We start from the raw sequence: 13,880 nt of genomic DNA on the forward strand, positions 1-13,880 counted from the left end.
TGATCTCCAAACTTGGTTTTTAAGCTACTATTTTGAGGTGATGCAGTACGAAGATCCCTTCAGATGCAACTGTCAGCAGGATGCTGCACTTTACCACAAACTTTGCTCCTGTCCTTGGCTTTTTCTGTCTTTCTGCAGTTTTGTCTGAACCAGGTACTTAAAAACACTGGCAAACCGACTAGCCTCTAAACTTTTCTATTGCAATAGTACCTGCATATTCCAGAGGCTGGGAGGCTGCTCTCAAAATACAGTCCATTGGTTGAAGGAGAACAGTCAGTGCTTTAATCCTCACAACTTGTGGGCTTCAAGGAAGAAACAGCAATTACCAAAACAAGCAAACTTCAACTCTTCCCCCACACATCTTTCCCCAAATGCTGAGCAGAATAGTGATTTTTACACAGACTTGTAAAAAAAATCCAGCAACAGGATAGAAATGAAATTACTGTCACAAGTCAAGTGTTCTTCTGATTCTCCCTGGCTAACTGAAAGAGAGAAATGGTTCTGGAACTGATAAGCAGCCTCATCCTGCAGTGAAGAGTGAAAGCCTGTGTAAGAAGAGTTTAGATAGACATTTACTGTAAAGAAAAAAAAAAGCCAGTAAGACACACATGTTCATCAGTCTGAAAGTATCTGTATGTGCTAGAATCATTTAACATGTGATGATTTCTCCATGCTTTTTCCACCATCTAAAGGGAGAAGATGCTAGTGGATTTCTCTGAGGTGCACATGATGAGGCAACATCTTAAACTGCAACAAGGCAGAGTCCAACTTGGATACACAGAAAATACTTCTCATAGTGAGACTGGTAAAGAACTACTGGAACTGGTTGCCTAGAGAAGCTGTGGAATTCCCATCCTTTGGGATATTTGAAACTGGATCGGTAAAGGCCCTGAGCAACCCAATCCATCTCTTAATGGAGCCCTGCAATGTGTAAGAAGTCAAATTAGATCACCTATACTGCTTCCTTCTAAGTTAAGTTTTCCTGCTGTTGACAGAGATGCACGATGTATATATGATGCATACATCTGCTGGAAAGCAGTTAAAGTTGTTACACACTTGTCAGTGTTTATGTGAAAGAGAAAACTCACCAAATACTTCTGAATTTGAAAGTCAGAATATCCATCTTATTCAACCCTGGCCATAAAAAGTTAAAGGAGCTTTGTATTGCTGTCTGAGATAGCTGTCTGTAGGTAAAATGCAAAAGTATACGTGTGAACATGACACTGGCTCTTTTCGTTTCTGCCTTTGAAACAATTATTCTAATAGCAGTGTCTGAACTGTGTTAGCTATTTGCATGGTTCTCACCAGTCAGTCCATTGTATTAAGCAATATAGTGGAAAATGCTGTGTGGCAAATAAAACAACTCTCAGAAACACAACAGAGATGTTGGGAGCATTTGCAGAGTGAAAAAATTTCATAGCAGCAACTCCTACCATTGGTGGAGCCTCAGAATTCCCACTGCCAAAGGACTTGATTGTACTGGGGTTAAGTGCTCCAGAGCAGATGTCACTAATGCCCAAAAACGGCCTTCAGTGTCATGAAACACGGGAGACCTGAGAAGAAAGAACTGTAAGTCATATGTCCTAATACACAGATGGCATTTCTCATCACTGGATCCAAGATCTTCACCTTGCCATGTTTAGAAGAAGATCCGCCAGTACATGCTGTGCTTGAACAGAATCTTCTGTCAAGAAGGATTCTACTTGCTTTGCTATGCCTAACCAAAGCACTTTTGTCCAAGGAGCTTGACAACTGCCAAACAGACTAGTTAACAGTTTTAATGACTGCTTGATGTGAGAGGCAGAGCTGGATTGAAGAGAATCTTCTATGTGCTTTATAATCATGTGGGCACAAGTTGGCCAGTCGCAGTCCTTTGCATTGAGAGGTGCAGTCAGTTCAGACCCTACAGAGAAGGTGAGCAAGTGAACCAGAAGCCGACAGGCAGCTGAAGCTACAAACAGGCTGGGATCCCCTTGCAGAGTGAAGATCACATCTATGCCTCCTGTGTGAAAACAAAAGAAAAGTCGATGAAGACACCAGTCTTCCTCTTGTGGAGTCTTGCTGCAGCCCAGCTGTACATTGTTTTAATTCAAGTAACACAGAGGCTTAAATGTGGTTTGTTTTTTTAACACTTTGTTTTGTAGTCTCTGTTGCCTTTTAAAGTCAGACGGTCTTTAGGTACAAACAAACAAAAAGAAGAAAGTAAATCTTTTCAGACCTTCACATGTTTTATTAACTCAGGAACAGAAGATGACTTCACTGCAATAGTAGTAATACTTGGACTGTTGAGAGTATATTTATGGAAGAAGTCTGTACCATCTGCAGACAGATCCAGTAAGGAAAAAAGGGAACTGCAGCAGTAGTTCTCATGCCCATCACATGCTGCACAAGCTAGTACCAATCCAGCGTTGCTGACCTCTTTATATAGGGAATCTAAAGTTGGTGTTAACAGCAGGAGAACTTAAGAAGCCATGTAAGGAAAATGAGACTGCAAAATGTGTCAAGAAATAAACGAGTCCCTGGTTAATTTTTCAGCACTCAAATCATAGCCAAATGGATGGGAGGACTTGGGGCGTTATCAGCCCTGGAAGCACTCACCACCACTGCAGATGAAGTGGAGGGCAGAAGGGTGCTGCACCATGCTGTGCATGCCCTCCACCCAGCCACTTCGTACAGACGCATCTTCCCACGCTGCACTTTTCAGTGGCCCATCCTCACCAAAGAGCCTGGCCAACAGCTCCCGCTGCTGAGGGCAGAGAACACACAGCGTAAACAGCAAGCAGAGGGGATTCAGAGGAGCAGAGAGGCTGCATGTCAACTATACGAATACTGCAGTGAAACTTTCTCTTGCTAGAATTAACACTAAAATAGAGAATTTTCAGATTCTCATGCTTAAACTCAACTCTTTTTTATGGACTAAGCAACGTAAGGGCTCTATTGTTTGTTTCTTAAGATGCTGCGGAAAAGTTACATGTATATTAGATCAGTTAAGCTGCTTTATGTTGCATGCATCTCTTTCCCTAACCAATTTTGTACTATAAATGCAGTCTGTTATATTGAATAGGACTTTAAGAAGTTCCCTTGTTTTTTCAGGAGATCAACCTACTATGGTCACAAAACTACCTCTGTAATTGCAGTTTAAATCTAAAGGACCTGTCCAGGGATATACGATATATGATATTCTGCAGCTATTGGTGAGATACATTGTTACCCCATATAATGTTTTGAACTGAAACTGAGAAGTATGACATATGAGCACTTACAGTACAGCTTGCTGCAACACAAGCACTGAGATGACAGCAGCTTGACATGAGAACTGAGAAGAGTTATTACGATTGCAGGTTTTCATAACCATATCATTGTTAACGTGTTCCATGTTTGCAAGAAGTCAGAAGCAGAACACTGAGGACTTTCCAGGAGTCCTCAGCACTGGACAAAGCACAAGTGGGTACGTAACTCACTTGCAAGTGTACGAAGCTGCCTTCCACAGCTGCGACTACCCCAGCTAAGCGCAGCGTGAAGGAGAGGACGTTCGGCTCCGGCTCCGGCAGCGCCAGCACGGCGGTGAAGAACTCCGTCAGACACGGGTTGTCTCGCAGCAGCTTCACGGTGGGCTCTATTGAACGGGAATTGTCCAAGGACAGAAAACGGCGTCACTGCGGGTAGTGCATGGCTGCAGCTCAGGGAGCGACGGGACACCGCCAGCTCGGGGTATCAGCGATTCTCCGGCTTACTTGAAGCCCAGCCCCCGGCGCAGCCCTCAGGCACCCGGCTGCTCTCCCTAATCCTCTCCAACCAACCCCGGCGGGCACTCACCGGCCTCCCTCAGCTCCCGGAACCAATCGAGCATTTTCTCCAGGCAGGTGTCATCGAAGCTGGGCTGCTGCGGGTCGGCCAGCGCGGCACAGACCCGGGGCAGCAGCAGGGCACACGCACGGCTCATGGCGCAGCGGCCCTGAGGTGACATGGCGGCAGGCCCGGCGTTGGGCTCCCTGTAACCAAGGGAGACTGCGTTACCTCCGTTGGCCGTAAAGCGAGTGTCGCAAAAGCCGGGCACGCTCAGTGCGCGCCGCTAAGGTCGGATAGGCAGTTTTTAACGGAAATTAAGCCGTTTACGCTGAGCAGGGCCTGGCTGGGCCCGGCCCTCCGCCATTCCTGCCTTTTCATGGCCGCTGGGTGGCACTCACGCTCCGCAGCACGGCCTATGGCCGCCGATGCGCCAGGCCCTCGGGCGGGGGGTGTGAGGGCGCTGCCCCACGTCCGGAACTCACTGCGCAGGCGCGAACTCGCCCCCGGAGCCTCGTTGTCGCGTTGCCTCGTTGCTATGGTTACCACAACCCGGAAGTACCCCGAGCTGGGCGCCATGGCCTGAGACCGGTCCTGCCTCCCCCTGAGGCCGCCCGCCCGCTATGGCCCGCGGGGGTGGCGAGGCGACCGTGGAAGGGGAGCTGGTAAGGAGGAGCAGCGAGGGAAGGAGAGCAGGCTGGGTACGGGGCTGCAGAACACGGAGCCTTCAGAATAGTCAGGCCGATGAGGTAGCGGTTGTTAAGAGGAGGAGCAAGGCCTCGGTCCGTAGCATGGGGGATGTAGTGCTCCTTTCTGTCCCCCCCGGCAGTTAGATGGAGGCTTTGAGGCCCTTCTCTGAGAGTTGTGTTCTCTTGTTGCCCGTCTTTGTTTTGCAAAAGCAAAGGGGTTGTGAATGTTTGCAGGGTCTGGAGTGCTTTTCTCGTGGCACCTTCCTACTCTGGTGAACGCTGTGGCAGGGCTGAGTGCCTTCCTCGTTGCGATTCCCCATGCGACAGGAGCAGTTGTGCAGGGAGATCACACGGGGTGATAAAAAGGCCTTAAAAATAACCAAAATAATATCTTGGTGTGCTGTAGGGAACATTGCCTCAGGAAATTAAAAGCTAACCGGCACAGTGTGTGAGAGGCACGCATGCCTGCTCTCAGCCAGCACAAAAAGCTGCTTTATCTGTGCTGTTGTTGTCAGCCCCATCTCTTTTTCTGTCAGCTGGGAGTCTAAAAAATACCTCGTCCCCTCCTCGCCTTTCACAGTGAGATAGATCAGCATCTTTCCAAAGAATGGGGCTGCAGCTGGAAGCACCATGGAGTTGGCAGCAAGTGAAAACGTTCTTCTGTGAGGGCAGTGTGTGTTTGTGTGATGTGAAAGAGAAGTGGAAATTTTCCTTCTGCTGTGGATGTGCTCACATTTGAGAAGCAGGAGGTTCTGTCAGTTCAGCGTGAGGAAAAATCAAACACTTTTTTGACTCGGTACTTTGTCCTTTCTTCTCAGCCCCATCGCTTCTTTGGTCTATTAAATGATCCTGTAGCATGGCAAGTGTGGGAATAAATAAGGAAGGAAGGGGACAAAAGGATGAGTGAGTTGCTGCTTGACCAGTTGTGACTGGGGAGAGGCTCATTCAGAGTCTGCATTTTGAGAAATGGGGCACCTGAAGGCCCCACTGTGTGATGGTACACTCCAAAGTGCCTAATCTCTGTGCTACTTATCTGAAGTGACTTACACTGTTAGCACACAGAACGTGGATCATGCCGTGTTGGCAAAAGTGATGACTTGTTTCCCACTGGAATTTGTTGCATTTAAGTTCTGTTATGTTAGTAACAAATGATTCTGGATGTGTATTAAAAGCAATTAGCCAATGTCACAGTTTGTGTTTATTTCCCAGGGAGATGACAGCTTGTCTGTGATAACCTGTGAATCAGATGCAGAAATGGTGAGTTGTATTAATGATGTGCTGCAGATAAATGCCTTAAAAAGGACCTCCCAGAATATTCTTGCACATGCTATACCCATGTGGTGGCTCCTGATCGATAAGGCATCATTCAGAGAGGAGAACTTACGATCTTACTGCAGTGCAGTTTGATATGAAAATCTCTTTCAAATTCCAGATGTAATTCTAGCTTCTTAATTCTCTGGGAATTGCCAATGGTATTTGCTTCATTTTGCTTTTTATCATGTTGAATGCCTAAGTAGTTATTTTACTGTGTTTTAATAGGATTGAACAAGCCTTTCCTTTAGAGAAGCAGTCCTACTCTACTCTGGTACAGCCTCTGCTCTGTGATCATCTTGTGCTTGCTGTTATATGTAGTGAGACCAGGAAGGTCTTAGTTTTCTGAGCACGAATAGACTATTTTATAGCACAAAGCTTCAGTAGGTACCATCCTAATTTTGGTGACCGTTGCTGTGGCTAGATCTGCATGTGTTTAATGCTTCTGGTTTTGTTTTGTGCACAAAAGCTTTTGAGTTATTAGAACAAGTGCTCTTCACATAAAATGGAGATTGAAGCCAGTTTTGCAGTTCTGTGCCGGAGTGTTCAAAAAGCACAATATTTTAAGTACACAATTTTCTTGTTTCTTCCAGAAATTAAAGAAGAAAATTTTTCACAAGCCTCCAAAGTCACCAAGTAAGAGCTCAAAAATCTTCTACTTCCATTGTGCATAACAGGATAGATTTCTCTGTGGCACAGGAGGTAGATTTATTTGAAACATCATCTTTATTCAGACTGGAATTGTACATTGTTTGTGCAGAGCGCCTCTGGTTGAGATTTGTATTCCGTAAGCTGGGAAGTTAGACTTTGATAGGCTAAATGTTGAAGACCATAGTTTAGTTATGGTTCTTGATTTTCCAGCTAGGGGAAAACCTTTTTTTTTGTATTTCAAAGAAAACAATCTCAGTTGTTGTTGCTGATTGTTGTAACTTCGTGTTGTTTGTAGTAAAAGAAACTACTTGCTCTAGGGTGGGGGGGAGGCACAGCTTTCTGATAGGAGCACATCTTCCTTCTTCCTTTGCCTGGAATCTCTAAATGATGGAATTAAAACAGTTCCTTAATTTTAACCGTGATTTTTAGTTTAATTGCTTCTTCCTTCTCTTCTTAATTTGAAGACTAACTTGCTAGCCAATATAGCGCACATCTGAACTCAGCTTCAAATCATTAGTAATTTTCAGTATTTATACCTAACCACAATACCTGGAGTAGAGATAGGAGGGGCTCTCCAGCAGTTGTGTCAGACCCAATTCTGTTCCTAGATTACTGCTAGGAAGTTGCCAGTGGTTTAATAGCTATAGATTGACTTCTCTTGGTTTATCCATATGTGTTGCTCTCATATGAGGGACATTTCTATATGTAAAATGCATGAATATAGATATACAGGTGTGTTAAGGATGAGTATCCAAGCTGGGCATGTAAGTATTTCTGCTTATGTTGACTGATATTACTGTTATTGTGTTACTCTGCCTCTTTCTTTTATGTCTGGGAACCTAGAAACTCAAAACAGATTTTTTGTGATCTTGAGCTTTTTCAGGCAATGCTGAGATATTTTCTTTTGTTTTAGAGTCTCCATACAGCTCTAGTGCACAACTGTATCCCAAGAAAGCTGCAGTTTGGAGGTCCCTGCAGGGAACAAGCAATGTACTTTTTGAGAGTGCTGCTATGAGAAACCCAAAGCAGATGTGGCTGGGATCACTGAAACAAGGTATGAGTGTAGAAGTTTTATCTGCAACGTGGTTACAATTCACTCCTGGGGACAGCTTAACATGTGAACTTTTAAACAGGAAATATGTATTTGATTAGAGGGTACATGGGAAGTCATTTCCATAGTATTTATTTGGGTGGTTGGAACTGAGTTTGAGTCATCTGATCTTGTGCATTGGAATTTATAGTAGGAATAATTAACAGCATCTGGAGCTTTCAGTGTTGTGTTTGTTCAGAATAAATCCACAAATGTAATTCACAATTATCCCTGATTTCTGCATTTTGTTCCATTTTTGTTGGCAGGAATGAGCCATTCCCTGAAATCAGATGTTGACATGGGACATACGCGAGCTGGTGTTTCTAGTAGCACTCCGGAGTATTTGAAGGAAGCTTTAGGAATGAAGAAGCCCAAGCATTCTCGTTCTTCTAGTAATGGTAAACTCTGTTACTGTATGGTAGATAAAAGTTAGTGGTCTGGTTTTCTTCCATGCAAACTCATGTTGTTTTTTAAGATCATAGCTTTAGTAAAACAAGACCCATTTCAATTTAACCTATCTTGCAATACACCTGTCAAAATACGATCATTGGAATACTTTTGAGATTTACAAATTGGTTGAGGCAGCTCCCAGGTTTTTTGAGCAATGAATCACTATTAGCTTTCAGGACTTATTGCAAACTGCCATGCATTTTCAGCTGAAAATGTTGCAAATATAATATGGTTCAGTGAGCCAGCTGTAGACGATTTATTGTGACTTTGCAAAGCATAGTTTAGGAACCATTGATAGAAACCATCTGCATGCCTGAAATTCTGTGTAATTGACTCCTTTTACTTCTCCTCTAGAAAGTGTTCTGTCATGTGGTTGTGATATTAAAATCAAATGGGTGTTACAAGAAAAAGCAAAATTTGAAACTTTTGTTCTGTTCTTTTTCTTAAATGAGAACTATGAAGTTAAAAATCCCAGTATGAAATTCCATTTCAAATGCCACCTATGCTGTTCCTGCTAACACATAGCTTGTGGTGACGCTAAGAGGCAGTAAACTTTCACCCATTAATTATTAATAAAAAACCATATTTTGGACATCTTTAGATGTGTTTTGTAAATAATTGTTGGGAAGAGAGTTCAGTCTTCCTGTGAGGTGCGTTTTTCTTCAGATGTCTGTTTAATTTAATAATAAATCATTTAATAGCACAGTAGAGACAAGAAATATTTAGGAGAAGTTTGCCATAAGACGTAGCAGGAGGTTCATATGGTAACACCTCAATTTTGGTTCCATTTATAAAATTAATTTCTTTGCTGATTTAGTTTCTTTTTTTTAATGGCCTAGGTTCCACAATGTTCAAAATTTTTCCATTTGAAGTTTTCATTTAGGACAAGATATTTCTTTCAGTTCTGCTTATTTTATGTACCTTTTTTTTTTTGTAGGCTACATTCCTGGAACTCCTGACTACAAGGAAAAAGAAGATATGTATGATGAAATCATAGAACTGAAAAAGGTACTGTCTCTCTGATGCTTACATAGTAAAAGCCGTAGGGTCTCTGTCTGTCTGTACATATCCGGACAGAATTCTGTGGTACAACTGAGATATCCACCCAACATTTTTGTGTTTGAATTGCAAGGTCTAAGCTATCTATTTAAGGCAATTTCATTGTTCTTGTGGTGTGATAGATACTTCTGAGTACTGGATGTAGAAGCCTTGAAGTATATCCAGTCCTGAACCTCAGCCATGGCCCTAGCTGGACACAGAAAAGGTTCATTGCATTGGTTTCTTTACCTTTCAACCCAACCTCTTTTTTTTTGTTTTCCATTCTCAGCTGTTGCTTGTCATGATTTAACAATGTGATGAGACCAGATGTCCCTGTTCATTGCAGGGGAGTTGGACTAGAACACCTTTAAAGGTCTCTTTCAACTCAAACAATTCTATGACAGTTTGTCAGGTGAGGTTTGTGCAGTGTGTGAAAGATAAGGACAAGTTGAATGCTCAGATTATGTATTAAAAAAAGTCTTGGCTGTTGTAGATCATTTGTATAAGGTGGTCTTTCTGTTGAAACTTTTATTTATCTTCATAGAGAACATTATCTTTGTCCTGTCATCTCCCTTACCTGTCAGCCCTGGTCTATTGTGGTGGTCTTTGTTTTGTTTTTTAATTTATTGTCTGCCTTGTCCTGGTCATCATAATTGGAAATGTTCTGATGCCAGTAACAATTCATGTGAGAACTCAGTGTTTCTGAAATGAGCTTTGGATTTTTTCTCTCCTTTTTTTAGACAATACAAGCTCAAAGGAATGAAGGAAATCGTATGAAAACTAAGCTCCGTCGACTAGAAGAAGAGAATAACAGAAAGGATAAACAGATTGAACAACTGTTGGATCCTTCCAGGGTGACTGTTTCTTTTGGGCAGGGGGTAAAAACTGACAAAACAGTACTGATCAGTGTGACGCTCGTTTCCTTATCTCTCTTTGATTATGATTGAGCATAGGGACTTAAGAATTTAAGCTGGTGGACTGTGAAATGACTGTGAAGATGAGTACGTTAAAAAGTCCTGTGGAAATTGCTAAGAGAAGAAGTAGCCAAGTTTGTCATTCACTTTGTTTGTCTTTTCTTGCAGGGCTCTGAACTGGCACGATCTTTGTCAGCAAAGAAGGCTGGTAATGGATGGGTAATAGTTTCTTTGCTACCTTTTGCTTTCATTTATCCTTTCTTCCTCTTCATGAGTTGAATCACTACTGATTTGAAAAAAAAAAGATAAACATTTAGGGAATCGTGTAACAATTATTTTTATAGTTAGGTAAGTAACTGACAGGGATCTGGAATTAACCATACTGCACATAGCTTTCTTTGCCTCTTCCTTACATCTGTTTGCATCAGTGTTTTCCCTTTTCCTTCCTGCTTTTAGTTTAACAAGGTAACAGGTGCAGTTTGTTTGTTTGTTTTAAATAATGTGTAAGAAAATTATTCAGCTGGTTATGTTACCATAGACCTAAGTTAGGGTCACAGGATGGCAAACATATTTATGATTTACTAAAGTATGTAGGAGTAAGTATGTCTGATTAGGTGCAATTTACAAAGAAGGCAAGATTATAGAGAAATTGAACTTATGTGAAGATATGAGGTATTCTAGCTCTCTGTTCTTTCTGTAGGTGGTTAATGGATTAAAACAGAAGATTTTCAAGCTAGAACAGCAGTGCAAGGAGAAAGACAACACTATCAAGTATGACTTTGGAGGGGTAGGGACTTGTGTTGTATCCAATAATAATGAAGGGAATTGGAAATCCATGTTATTTTTCACCCATATTCTTTCTTCTAACACTGATTAATAAACTTGGAGAATGTTTTAGAAATTCTAAACCACCCACCCAGAAACTGTAAATCAGCAAGCATTGCAGTGTCTTTGCCAGTATTGCTGGATTAACTTTTGTGTTCTTCTCTTCTCAGCAAATTCCAGTCAGACATGAAGACCACTAATTTGGAAGAGATGAGGATAGCTATGGAGGCCTGTTGTGAGGAGGTACATCTGACAAGGCTCTCAGCATGCATGCTGGAAAGGAAGTTTGTTCATTTGTTGAGCTGAAATATAAGTCAAAGATTTTAGATATCCTACAGCTTAGGTACATGTGTAATTAGAGTACAATTTTCATTGATATTCTTATAGCTCCAAGTATATGTACCAAAAAAACCTTTTCTTCAATAATTTGTGTTAGCCAAGAATGGGGAATAATGAAACTAGTATTCATCCATAAGTGTACTGTACATGTGAAAGTGACATAATGATAGCCTGATTTTTTTCAGTGGTGACATCTTTGAATTTATGACTACCCAAAGGGTCTCTTCCCCTGATTTTCTTGTAATGACCAAATGTGTTGTATTAACCATGTCAGCTTATCTTAGCTAGCTTGTTAATAGAATCTATATTTCACACTTACAGGTTCATCGTCTCCAAATCCTCCTGGCAAAATCTGAGACTATGAAGAAAAGGTATGTTAACTCTTTTGAGGCAAATATTTGTGTATATGTATCTGGTATATCACTTGTATACTTTTGATGGAAAACAACTAAGTCTGTCATTTCCCTATAGTCACTCTTTTTCTTCCTTGTGGACAGATCATTTAGTTGATGTGGAAAAAAAAAATAAAATGCTAGAGATATTTAAAAAGCCCATAAAAGCTCTGAAAGTCTCTGCAAGTTTATCTCAGTTAAATAAAATCCATCTTCCCTCATGATCACACTTGTTCTTTTGCTTCTGACAGTTGAAACAAACTCAAAAGATGCTTCGCATTTTACAGTTGAGTCAGTTCTGCACCTTGCTTTAGGGAATGTGGTGCAAAGAAGTTGTTTTAGAGTAAACTTGATTTTTCTCATGCTACAGAGATACAGTTCCAAAGCTCAAGGTTGCTTTTGGGAGATATCCATGAGTGGCACTAGTAAGATACTGTTAAAGAAGCTTATACTGATGCTTTTCACTAGAGCACAAAGGTGTATAGGTGGTAATAAAGGGAAACGTGTGGTGAGAAACGATCTCTAGAGGAAGTAAAACTCAAAGCACAAAGCCAAAAGACAACGCTAGACCAATATAATAATAATATATATAATAATAATAGCATGTGTGCAAGTAAGTGTTGGTCAAGCTGAGAAGAGGGTAATAGTCTCATGGGGTAGGAAAATATGCTAGCACCCATGTCAAAACTTTCTTGCCCTCCTAGCATTGTTTTAAACTCAGGCAGCAATCTTAATTTTTAGGTGTCATCAGTCTTTGGACTGATAGAAACATGAGAGCTCTTTATGGGTCGCTATGTGTACTAGTTGTGTTTTCCTAGTTCCTATTGACTCGTGAATTAAAAAGTGGAATTTAATTTGTCACTGCTTTTAAAAAGTGTTTGTCTCTCAGCTCAGATGCTCAGTGACTAGCTTCTCAAGGCTGTAACCATCACACTTAATTTAGCCACAGGTGAAAATGAGTCATCAGGGCTCTTCCTTGTCTTCATTTATTTATGTCTTTGAAAAGCAGTGGTCAGGGCCATCTCTTTTGATTATTTGACTGTCAGTCTCTACTTGAGAGGCCGAGCTCTGAAGTAATAGGTGAAGTTGAAGGTCAAGACTGTGGCACACAGACAGAGTGTTTCTTTCATGCAGCTTGCCTACATTATTTCTGGCTGAAGTGAATGACATTTAACTCCTCTTTTATTGAGAATTTCTGCGTGAAGCTGTGGCTTCCAATTGTAACCACAAAATTAGACAAACTTTGTACATCTGGAAGCTCAGATTTCTTCCTCCTCTTATTAGAAGAATTAGAAGGGCAGGATCGTTGTAACACTTAAATGTATTTTTAACACAGAGCAGGCTTTTCCTATTCTGGTGCTTCTCATTTCCACCACATCAATGTAAATAGCACTAAATCTGTTTCAAATATCTCACTGATTCAAATGTCTCTTAAAGAAAGAAATAAATTTCTCAGGAGTTTACTTTCAGAGGATCAGAGTCTTTCACATTAGAGCAGCATTCACAGTTATTTCAAAATACGTTTATGTGAGGGATCCTTCTGTGTATAGCCTGTTCTTCCAATCTCAGTCTGCTTTTACTGAATGGAAGAGAGAAATTTGGAGCACACAAGTTAGCTTTCTATGTTGAAGGGTTTTTCAGAGAAGTCTCTGCATTGGCTGAAGTGTTTTTTGATCTGTGGATTAGATTACTGGTAAAGGCATTGTACACTTGGTTAAGAAAAGAACTAGAAAAGTCAGTAAAACTCAGACAAGCATTCCTGTTCATGCACTGAGGAAATGAGCATATAAGGTAATCAATGAACTTTCAAAGTTTAACTTCTTACACTGATGTAAATTAAAGTCATTGTGAAAGTGCTGAGCAAAATGATCTTTATTCTGTTAGGAAAATGAAATATATCAACTTCTCTAATAAAAAATGCTGAGAAATGGTATCAGGGAGGAAGCAGAGACTATTAACCAGCTAGATAGTGGGACTGTTTTATTTATTTTAATGCTGCTTTTTGCTCTTTGCTTTAAAGTTAACTTCCTGTTTTTGATCCTTTTTCAAGTGCAGAGGGCAGAGATACCCAAAAACGACTGAAGGCACTGAATGCTGCTGTCCTGAGGTTGTCCCGGAATATCAAGGAATTGCAGCATGAGAATCGGTGTCTGAAAGAAGATCTAGATCACATATTGAGCTGTTCTCCTGCATCCAGTAGAACAAAAAGTAGGCACTGAAAAGTTGGTAGATGCGGGGCTAAGGATTTAGGTACATTTGAAAGATGTTTGAGAGGGAGGGCAGGACCCTAGAGTGGAAGAAATAAGGGAGGTAAAATGAAAATGGAGGTTTGCTTTGGCCAAACGTTGTAACAAGATGTTTGTTAGAGGGGACTGTCTCTAAATAGTAGGGATGC

At 41.3% G+C, this 13,880-nt stretch overlaps 2 protein-coding genes and 1 long non-coding RNA gene across 4 annotated transcripts in view; 2 read left to right on the top strand and 1 right to left on the bottom strand.

Moving 5' to 3' along the window:
• Positions 1 to 1,370, top strand: part of LOC140258492 (uncharacterized) — a 13,617-nt gene extending 12,247 nt beyond the window's left edge. The window contains exon 6 of the long non-coding RNA XR_011905263.1: positions 693 to 1,370. This is a non-coding gene — a long non-coding RNA (uncharacterized lncRNA). The remainder of the gene's footprint in view (positions 1 to 692) is intronic.
• The window catches only part of BRAT1 (BRCA1 associated ATM activator 1), an 8,138-nt gene extending 3,767 nt beyond the window's left edge, over positions 1 to 4,371 (bottom strand). The window contains exons 1-7 of the mRNA XM_072348808.1: positions 4,272 to 4,371; positions 3,817 to 3,992; positions 3,462 to 3,616; positions 2,599 to 2,746; positions 1,630 to 2,002; positions 1,434 to 1,553; positions 211 to 302 (exon numbers count right to left, since the gene is read on the bottom strand). Of these exons, the coding sequence (XP_072204909.1) occupies positions 211 to 302; positions 1,434 to 1,553; positions 1,630 to 2,002; positions 2,599 to 2,746; positions 3,462 to 3,616; positions 3,817 to 3,967 (1,039 nt within the window). The 5' untranslated portion in view covers positions 3,968 to 3,992; positions 4,272 to 4,371. The remainder of the gene's footprint in view (positions 1 to 210; positions 303 to 1,433; positions 1,554 to 1,629; positions 2,003 to 2,598; positions 2,747 to 3,461; positions 3,617 to 3,816; positions 3,993 to 4,271) is intronic.
• Positions 4,331 to 13,880, top strand: part of IQCE (IQ motif containing E) — a 24,638-nt gene continuing 15,088 nt past the window's right edge. For both annotated transcript variants that reach the window (XM_072348809.1, XM_072348810.1), the window contains exons 1-12: positions 4,331 to 4,451; positions 5,685 to 5,732; positions 6,380 to 6,422; positions 7,351 to 7,491; positions 7,794 to 7,925; positions 8,915 to 8,985; positions 9,756 to 9,869; positions 10,098 to 10,148; positions 10,630 to 10,700; positions 10,925 to 10,997; positions 11,415 to 11,464; positions 13,536 to 13,693. In XM_072348809.1, the coding sequence (XP_072204910.1) occupies positions 4,410 to 4,451; positions 5,685 to 5,732; positions 6,380 to 6,422; positions 7,351 to 7,491; positions 7,794 to 7,925; positions 8,915 to 8,985; positions 9,756 to 9,869; positions 10,098 to 10,148; positions 10,630 to 10,700; positions 10,925 to 10,997; positions 11,415 to 11,464; positions 13,536 to 13,693 (994 nt within the window). In that variant the 5' untranslated portion in view covers positions 4,331 to 4,409. The remainder of the gene's footprint in view (positions 4,452 to 5,684; positions 5,733 to 6,379; positions 6,423 to 7,350; positions 7,492 to 7,793; positions 7,926 to 8,914; positions 8,986 to 9,755; positions 9,870 to 10,097; positions 10,149 to 10,629; positions 10,701 to 10,924; positions 10,998 to 11,414; positions 11,465 to 13,535; positions 13,694 to 13,880) is intronic.

Source organism: Excalfactoria chinensis, chromosome 14, assembly GCF_039878825.1.
Source record: "Excalfactoria chinensis isolate bCotChi1 chromosome 14, bCotChi1.hap2, whole genome shotgun sequence".
NCBI lineage: Eukaryota > Metazoa > Chordata > Aves > Galliformes > Phasianidae > Excalfactoria > Excalfactoria chinensis.